The sequence below is a fragment of the Gambusia affinis genome, linkage group LG04 (genome assembly GCF_019740435.1).
Source record: "Gambusia affinis linkage group LG04, SWU_Gaff_1.0, whole genome shotgun sequence".
Taxonomy (NCBI): Eukaryota; Metazoa; Chordata; class Actinopteri; order Cyprinodontiformes; family Poeciliidae; genus Gambusia; species Gambusia affinis.
Window position 1 is genome coordinate 24,727,853 of NC_057871.1, and position 10,066 is coordinate 24,737,918.

General features: G+C 37.6%; 2 protein-coding genes across 2 annotated transcripts; one reads left to right on the plus strand and one right to left on the minus strand.

Annotated features, from left to right (window-relative positions):
• Positions 1 to 490: 490 nt before the first annotated feature.
• LOC122829359 (erythroblast NAD(P)(+)--arginine ADP-ribosyltransferase-like) lies at positions 491 to 4,152 on the plus strand. Its single transcript, XM_044113844.1, has 3 exons — positions 491 to 568; positions 662 to 746; positions 1,903 to 4,152. Exons 1-3 carry the CDS (start codon positions 564 to 566, stop codon positions 2,638 to 2,640), a joined length of 828 nt encoding a protein of 275 aa, XP_043969779.1. The 5' UTR covers positions 491 to 563; the 3' UTR covers positions 2,641 to 4,152.
• A 2,186-nt stretch (positions 4,153 to 6,338) lies between these two features.
• Positions 6,339 to 9,421, minus strand: LOC122829372 (tubulin polymerization-promoting protein family member 2-like). Its single transcript, XM_044113862.1, has 4 exons — positions 9,314 to 9,421; positions 7,904 to 8,095; positions 7,257 to 7,410; positions 6,339 to 6,553 (listed from the first exon to the last, which is right to left on the minus strand). Exons 2-4 carry the CDS (start codon positions 8,092 to 8,094, stop codon positions 6,362 to 6,364), a joined length of 537 nt encoding a protein of 178 aa, XP_043969797.1. The 5' UTR covers position 8,095; positions 9,314 to 9,421; the 3' UTR covers positions 6,339 to 6,361.
• Positions 9,422 to 10,066: the final 645 nt, after the last annotated feature.

The window sequence follows — 10,066 nt, forward strand, 5'->3', positions numbered from 1 at the left end:
CTTAAACTTCCTTTCATTTCTACATGTTTTTAAGGACACACTTCCTGCTTGTTTCCACCACATGAATGTGATTGGATGTGTTTCTCAAAGCAATATACATTTAATTTCTACTTGCCCACGACAGTAGTAGTTTGGTTTAGAGACTCGCTAAAATATTACTTATTCTAGGGTGACCAAACGTCCGTATTTCCCGGGACATGTCTGTATTTCACGTCCTGTCCCGGGCGTCCCGGGATATTTTTAGAAAGTGAGGAAATGTCCTGTTTTTTGCAGGACCCGGTCCAACGTGTCCTGGATTATCCCCCCCCGGTCCAACGGTTTTCCCAAATGAAAATATGGTCACCCTAACTTATTCCAAACTTATTCTGTCGTTACTAACACTAACAATGCTTTTTTTTTTTTTTTACTTCAGTTAGTGTGAGACAACTGGAAGACCACCTCTGAGAGAAAGAGAGAGAAATAGAGAGAGAGAGAGAGAGAGAGAGAGAGAGAGAGAGAGAGAAAGAAAATGATGGACCGGGTGGTTATAACCCTTAGTCATCTCAAAGACCTCTGATTGTTGTATGGGGTAAATTACATTTTGTTTGTTTGTTTGTTGTTGTTGTTTAACCTTCACTAAAGTCCTAAATCAGTTTTTACATGTCTGAACTTATTCTTGCAGGACTGCAGTCATGAAGACCAACATGCTGGTTTTTGTTTCTCTGTATTTGCTGTTTGGTTGGACGCTTCCTCTATGCACCCGTAAGGTAAGAGGAGCTTCTGTTTGTTTGGTGTTCAAGTGTAAAATATAATCTATTCCAGAGTCTCAATCTAGATATCAAGAATGTAATATGTGCACTTCTCCTTGACGATGTAATCACTGAACAATGTTACAACAAATGATCACAAAAAGCCGTGAATCAGTCATAACCAAACTGTTGGGTATTAATGGCTGATATTGAACAAAAATACTTCGACACAATATTTTACACTGTTCACTGCATTAAAGATGAAAAAAAATATTTTTGACAATATATCTGTCTTTGCATACAGGGAGAGCCCCCACAAACACAAATACTAAAATTACTCAGATAGGCTGCTTGTGCGGACCACCTACATAATAAAGCATAATTGAACCACTAAATAAAACATAATTGTAGCTTTTGATTTTTTTAGCATATATTAATAAGTACTGATGCGGAATCAGGAATAGAAAGAGTCCAAAGAAACTGTCCCAATGTCCATAGCATACTGTAGATTTTTAGGGTTTGCAATCAGTTTTTTTTTATTTCTGCAAGAAATTACAGTTCTTCCAATGATAACACAAAAAATATTGTGTTATTTTTTTACCACAAAAACAATAACTGATACAACAAATGCCCATCTTTACTGTTACGGTTCCTGAAACCATAAAATCCTATCATACCTTGGCGCTTTTAGAAAAGGCACTAACCAACATTTTTTTGCCTTCAACCCAATACTAAATCACTAATTTAAAAATAATCAAACAATACGTTTGTCAGATTATCAGTAGTTTTTCATTTGAAAATAGCACATATAGTATACACATGTTTAGGTGTATTGTATGAAAATTAGCTAGCTTAGACATAATTGAGCATAAAAATGACTAATAGAAGGTAGAAAAGAGCTTTCAGTGGTTTGTATAGAATATGCATCTACAGGCATCCATGGTATAAAAACTTTGCTTGAGGCAAATTCACCACAAAATACCACAAAGGGGTTATGATATAATTAAAACTACATTAAATTGATCTATTTTGGTTCATGAAGACTTGGTCTTGATATGGGAGATGATTACACTGATGGGTTTTTTCCCCATCTGAGTTAATATTCTGAAAAATTTGTAAGCAAATACAACAGATTCATTTGGATTTACTTTTTTTTTTGTCTCTTTCCCTGTAGATCTCAGGTACCTTCATTACACAAGATGATCAGTCCATCCCCCTGGACATGGTTGACAATTCAGTTGATGACATGTACTCCACCTGCGCTACAAAGATGGAAGCAAAGGTCAAGGGCACATACTTCAAAAAGGAAATGAGGGAGGACTTCAAAAACATGTGGAGTCGAGCAGAAAAGTGTGCAAAGAAGAAAATCAAAGAAAGAGAGAGAGGAGATGAGGCTTTAACAAAAGATCACCTGCAAGCAATTTGTGCCTACACAGCTGGAGGGCCAGAAAACGCCTATAAGACATTCAACAAAGCAGTCCGGACCAACAGAGCACAGTACGGTTCGACCTTTCCGTTCCATTCTTTACATTTCTGGCTGACCAGAGCGATACAGATCCTCAAAACCAGTGACAGTAAATGTCACACAACTTTCCGCAGAACCGAATCCAAATTCACTGGCGTTGTCAGCAAAGTGATGCGGTTCGGCACTTTTACCTCCTCCTCCAACTCATCAGCTCTGACGAGGTTTGGTAAGACTACATGCTTTAAAATTAGAACCTGCCACGGGGCTTATTTGAAAAAATACCCGAAGCTCGGAGACAGTGAGCAAGAGGTGCTCATTCCACCTTATGAGACGTTCAAAATAATCAGCAAAGATAAACCCATGAAACAACTTTCCGACTGTAAGACTGTTTACATTCTGAATAGCACCGGTGTCCAGAGCAATCTGGACTGCCAAGTTATAGAATAAATACTTTGATTGTCACTCACTCTCTTTTAAACCCATGATTCTGTAACTATGTATTTTTTATCTAAATTTACACTTCTGGCATTTTAAAACAATGTTATTCACAAAAATCACATAGAAGTGAAGGACTTAGAGTTGGGGTTTTTTGATGCTGTGTATTTAATTTTTTTGTGAATACACAGCATCATGACACCCAAAGGAAAATCAGGTCCAGTTTAAAGTTGTGGGGAAGATTAAGGAAGGGTTATGAAGCTTTAACACAACATCCTACAACCCTTGAACATGTCAAAAGCGCTGTTTAATCCATCATCTGGAAAAGGAAAGAGTTTTTATTTACTGCATGGGAATATATTTTTCAGAAGACAGTCATTTTTGACATGTTTTACCAGCAATATTATGTTTGTAAAGCCTGTAAAATAATGAATACATGAAAAATGTTTAAGAATCATTCACGTTTTACTGCATTCTGTAAGTTAAATGAATTGCCTTTTAGCTTTGATAAACAGGTTTCATATTTTTGTACAGGTTTCCGCTTGAATTAGTAAGGTGAAAATAAAAGTTTGTTTTTTTCTGAAAAGTGTGTTCAACTCCTTGGGTAAGAACGTGGGAGCTGTACCGAAACGCTAGTATCCAAGAATAATGGGTAAAAATCGAATTGGTGTCTCGATTTGAAAAGCTGGTAGAGAGAAGAAGTGTTTTTATCACGAAATGATATATAAAAAAACAATTAATGATGAAATTAATACCTCGGTGACAAAATATTAATATTACTTTTACATCCAATGCCTTTTTTCTTTCCAACCACATATTGCGCAAACCTCAATTTCTTGTAACTCCCCCCCTACCATCACCCACCCATTGCTCTCTCACACACAAATAAAAAGTTTCCATTGCGACTACTTTTTAGAAAACGTCGTGCACAGACATTCTTCTGAAATGACATGGTTTCTCACAGGAAGTTATGTTTTCACACCATCTTTAGCAAAACCAAAAAATAAGACCCGTTAAACTCAACAGCTGTGACACAGCCTTTCATTCGATTTTCCTCATTCAAATTTCTTATTGTTTGCATCGTTTTTAATAGACTTCTATGTTGTGAAACCCGTAAACATTCTGATATGTGAAAGAGTGCATTGCACAAGACACAAAATAGGAAGCTGAGTTCTCTTAACTTTTACAAACAATTGTGGCTGGCTCTGGTGAGCATGGGAGCAAAATGTGCTGACAAAACTTTTTTTTCTCTCTGCCTTTCTGAAAACTTGTGCATACAATGAGTAATTTTTATAGTCTCCTTGGACATGCTGTTAAACTTCCTTTCATTGCATATATTTAAGGACATGTAGATACAGATATCAGTAGATTCAGATATCTCGTGAAATATTTGAACCTACTGAAAGTAAAGTAGTGCAATGTGACTCAATGTAATTTTCAAAATGGCCTTTCATTGACAAAGTGCTGCACTGAATAAATCCAATTTAAAAACAGAACTAAAATGCAGAAGTGTGAATTTGAGTACAAACTTTGTGTTTCTTTATTTTATTGTATTTTTCCTTGGGAAAAAATTGTTTATTCACAATATTTTTTGGAAACAAGATTTTGTCTCCTGTAGATTTGTCAAGGAAATTAACACTGTCTACTTTAAAACAATAGTTTAAACTAGTGTTTGGACAGAACCTCCAATAAATCCATGACATGTTTTTAAAATGTGCATGATAGCGAGTGAAATAAGTGTTTGATCATCAAGCAGGAATCCTTAATAAGTTGTTCCAGTGTAGCTGTGGGAAGATTAATATCTCGTGACATATCTGAAATTTTATATCTTTTTCTTTAGGATAGAAATGCACCACAAACCTGTGATGTAAACAGAAACTTTCCGTAAGAAGGAAAGAAATAAACTACTACTATTTGGACTATTTCTGAGTTGTTATTGTGGGGTAATCAGTCATCTGACAGTTTTGATTCTGTCTCTCTTGTGTTGCTAGTCCGAATAGTTTAAAGAGATGATTTATTTGGATTTATTTCATGTGCAGTTCCATCTCAACCGTACACAAACAGACATAAACATGCAGTGAATAAATCGATTTTCAATAAATCTTTTGGCACCAAAGAGTTAAGAATGAACATGTTTACACAGAGGCTCTTTATATGTGTATGTATTTGGAATTTAAAACTGACATTTGTGACTGTATTCAAAACAGACCAGCAAATATTGCTGCAAAGCATATTGAAAGCATATTTCAACATGCTTTCAATATTGAAAGCATATTGCGAGGGAACCCAAAACTTACTGCGAGGTATAGCAAAAAAGAAATAAATTCTCCCTATGTCCCCTAGGGGGCTTCGTATCATTGTGTACGTAATTTAAAAGCTATTCTCGGGTAAAAAGCAAACAATTAACATAAATATTGTTACACCTAGCTCAGTGATGTTGAGTGTTACTTTTAGGATGCGCCCTCTGGGTGAGTCATGTGATCTGTGAGGGTTTCCTGGTGTCTGTGGGCCCTGTGTTGGCTGTAGCTGACAAGGCGATTTCAATACTGGACATTAACTCCTTGTCAAGGGCTGCACAGTGGCGCAGTTGGTAGAGCTGTTGCCTTGCAGCAAGAAGGTCCTGGGTTTGATTCCCGGCCAGGGGTCTTTCTGCATGGAGTTTGCATGTTCTCCCTGTGCATGGTGGGTTCTCTCCGGGTTCCTCCCACAGTCCAAAAACATGACTGTCAGGTTAATTGGGCTCTCTAAATTCTCCCTAGGTGTGAGTGAGTTTGTGTGTGTGAATGGTTGTTTGTCCTGCGACAGACTGGTGACCTGTCCAGGGTGAACCCCGCCTCTCGCCCGGAACGTTAGCTGGGGATAGGAACCAGCAACCCTTCTGACCCCATTAGGGACAAGGGTGAATAGAAAATGGATGGATGGAACTCCTTGTCAACATTCCTTAGACAGTGCTGCCATCTGCTGGAAAGAAACTTCAGAACTCTATGTTAATAAACATGCGGATATTTCTCAAAAACTTTGAATATCATCAAAAGTAAAATTTTTTTTTTTTCACTCAAATTTATATATTTTGCAAATTTATTAAATATTGAGCGGAATATTTCAAGTCTTTATTTTTTGCAGTATTAGTCGTTGATAGGTAATGGAAACCCAGAATTCAGTATTTTGGAAAATTATTATATTGTGGGAAAAGCAATGTACTTAAAACACACAGTCACATCCTAAACAGTTCATTAACTCAAAAAACCGTTTATTCTCATAATTATTGCTAGAAACAGAGTTAGGAGTTTAAAAATCATATGAATTGTCGTTTTTCCACCAGAACTTTATTTTTCTTTGATCTTGAATGATCAAATGTTCACATTCAGGCATCAAGGAGGTCTTTTTAACAGGCGTAGTTTATTTCACTGCTATTGCCACTAGAGTAATAGTTAGGATGAATATATCAGGGTGGGTAGCAATTTTTCTGTAGCTTTTTCATGAATGCATAACTTATTTGAGTGCTTAAAAAATGACTGCAACAGTTTGGCAGCATTTAGGCTATTTAAAGCTAAAAACTAATCAATAACTGTCAATAGCTAATCGATAGCTATTGACATCCAATGATATGAAACGCTTATATCGTGACATGTTTTTCACTCATATCATCCAATATTACATGTATATTTTTACAGTTCATACTCATTTATATTGTTCTCAACAAATACAAGTGCATTGCAAGCTTTTTATTTGCTTATCCATTATTGACCTTGTCGTCATAAGTGCCACTGCCCTTATAACCAGACACATATCCACTGCTGTCTGTAAGTTCCTCACGCCCAGATAATCCTTTCCCTTTGCCTGACTCGTCAAAGCGCTCCTTGTGTGACCCGGTGTACTTGGATGTGTCCGTCAGTCTGTCCACTCCTCCTACCTTTGAAATTTTCTAAGAAGGAACGAAAAGCAGAAAACATCCGATGTGAAATCTAAAGGAGTAAGTAGAGTTACATGCAAAACAGTTCATTCAGTTCAGATACAATAAAGGAACGCATGAAATACACACTGTCAACTTGCACTGCATTGTGGGTAGAATAGGCACATTGACACATGATGACGAATACCACTGGTTTTAGCTGTCAACTTTTTAACATAACGAGCTAAATCGTAAACGTATGCGTGATATAGAAAAGAAAAAAGGACGCAACGTTTTGCTCCTAATTGTCAACACTATGGCGACTAGAAAACCAGAATCCAAAAGTATCACATTTCACAGGTCAGTAAAAAGTTTTAATTAAAGAAAACAATAGTGAGGGAGAGAACACTAGATGTTCCAGTGAGGAGGTTGTTCTAACCCTAACCCTTACATCCATTCACATATGTAAATGTATACAAATTTCCGGATGTAAACAATAGCATTTGACATACCTAAATGTATGTATCGTGTTACTCATGGCACAACACATACATTCTGTTGCACATGTTTACACCATCTGCTGGTGTTAACATGAGTAACACAATTTTTAAAAATCTATTCTTTCTTTTTACCAGTTAAAATGAAAATGACCCATCAAGTCAGTCAGAAATCTATCCAATACTCGGGGTCCATGAGGGTGCTGAAGGGAGCGTTGATATGACCTGCTTATACTTACAGTGACTCCAGCATTGGCAGGATCCTGCCCAGCAACCAGACCGTACATATGCTGAATAGCCTCCTGTGGGCTCTTGCCTTTGAATCGCTTTGGAGCCAACTCAATCAGGGCCTGGTTGAACTCTTCAAATGTGATGACACGAGCAGTCTTTGCCCTGGTTTAAAAATAATTTTAAAAAAGGGATAAACCCTGTTATTACTATTTTTTCCGTTTTATCTGTCATTGTGCTTTAACACCAACCTGCCAATGGAACTAGAGATAGGAATTAGCCAACTGCCAATAATCTCAAGTATATTTCCATGTGAATATTTATTAATACATATTGTTCTATTTTTCAAAAATAAACTTGAAAATGTCATATGGAAGCTTTGTGTGAATATAAACAGCATCACTTATGTGGAGTTATTTTTTGGTTTTGTAAAAAGGGTAGTTCTTTAATAAATGCTGCTGTAATGACAGCCTTTATCAAAATAAAACCACATACTGTGCTGAAATAGTTATTCCAATGTAGAGGATTTATTCCAAAAAAATAAAGAAAACAAGTAAGAATAATCACCAAACATGAAACAGACATTCCTGGTTTTTGTTGCGGGGACTCTTTGCTAACATTAATATTTTGAGAAGATGAATCCTGTCCTAAGTCTTACTTGACTTTGCTGAAAACTATATCAACATCAGTGGAAGTGACGTTCTTGCCGTCTATAATGTGACAGTCTTTGCAAATCTTGGCAAAGTTCTTTCCATTCATCTCCCTCCCAGTCGCATGAGGATCTCCGTGGACTGCAAACTTCTGGAAAGCGGCTTCCGCGTCTGCGGAGGACGCTGAACCTGAGGCCATGCTGAAACATACATACAGGTATTTAATATACCTGTATGTATGTTTCTAAGCCTTCAGACTTAGAAACACATTTTTTAATAAAATCAAAGCACTTTCATGTTTAAATGGATAATACAGAATGACAAGTGAATTTATTTTATTTTTGTAAAATATCGTATTTTACGAGAAATATCTGCACAGTGGCGCAGTTGGTAGAGCTGTTGCCTTGCAGCAAGAAGGTCCTGGGTTCGATTCCCGGCCCGGGGTCTTTCTGCATGGAGTTTGCATGTTCTCCCTGTGCATGTGTGGGTTCTCTCCGGGTTCTCCGGCTTCCTCCCACAGTCCAAAAACATGACTGTCAGGTTAATTGGTTTCTCTAAATTCTCCCTAGGTGTGAGTGTGTGTGCGCATGGTTGTTTGTCTTGTATGTCTTTGTGTTGCCCTGCGACAGACTGGCGACCTGTCCAGGGTGAACCCCGCCTCTCGCCCGGAACGCAGAGATAGGAGATAGGAACCAGCAACCCTCCTGACCCAATTAGGGAAGAAGGGTGTAAGAAAATGGATGGATGGATGGATGGATATCTTTAATTAATGGTGTCACTGATAGAATCACATTCTATGAATCCTTTGACAGGAATAAGAACACAAAGTTAACATAATTTTTTTGAAGTCATTGCATGGGAAACAACTAAAAGCACCTAGATATGATTACATCAAAATGTCTAAAATGTGAAAATCAAGCGGGAAATGTTTTTTACATGTAAAGTTTTACCTCTTTGTTTCTATCTAAAACATTGTAATGGTGCGTCCCTCCTCTAAAGTATCAACATATCTAACAAAAAAAAAATCCCACAAAGTCATGACAAGCTTGTGGACAAGCAGGTAGACTTTTTAAACAGGCGCGGATTGTTGAAAGCAGGATGGTGTCAGCGCGGTGCCCGTTTCTAGGAAACGGGACGCAACATTTAACTGCCCACTACAGGGCAATACCGTATTTTACGAGACGGGTGGAAAAACTATTAATCTTGAGAAATACTGCTTAGAAATTTTTGTGACATTCTTAACTAGAGACACAATGAACAACCGACGACTTCTCTAAATTTACAGTTACGCCGTTACCTACAACAACAAGCGTCACAGTTTGCTTTGAGTGCAAGAACATTTCCATTGCCTTTCATTATGTTGCTACAAGGACCTTAGCTATAGAGGTAATGCCTTAAATGTGGAACATAAAACTTACCTGCTGTTGTAAATGCAGTGATATAACGTAAAATTTCTGGCTGCTTAACCTCCGCTTCCTCAGTCCACTGACTCTTACCGTTGCTAACGGTAAAAAGTCGTTAGAAGTCGCTAAGTGACGTCACCGGAAGCTTTGTGAATGCGTGACTCAAAATAGAGCGAGTCTCTTCTCCATATATCTCTGCCGTGACTGCAGGCTGGGGGTTTTTCTGAACTACGAGGCTCCTTCAGACTGACCATGGTGGTGGGATAGGCTCACAGCAGCGCTCATTGCTCGCTGTAACTGCAGTTACGATTGGTGCCTTTAGGAGGCGCTGTGTCTTCCTTGTTTGACTAGAATAAATCAAGTGAAGCGTTGTGTCACTCTATCCTGAAACAGCAAGCTAAAGCTGTCACTGCTGAAAAAAACTACTTTTTTTTCTAATCTTACTTCCATTTATTAAAGCTTCATTTAGAAGTAAACAAAATTGTGTTTTCACAGGCAACACATACGTTTGTTGTGAGATCTATTTGTATTGTGTTAGTTTAGCAACTTCTAACAAATGTGTGGCCTAATGTGTTCAAATCTCTCAAAAGGAAGATGGCTTTTCCTCAATTGTAATATTGGCTACAAGTTTGGTCTTGTAAGTGTCGTAAATGTTCTGAAATTTTAATCGTTTTGTGTTTGCTGACCTCTCGTGGTTCAGTTTCTTACTTGTTGGCCTGTGATATGTAAAAAGGCTCTAATGACAAAGGAACTGACTGTGTATTGGGC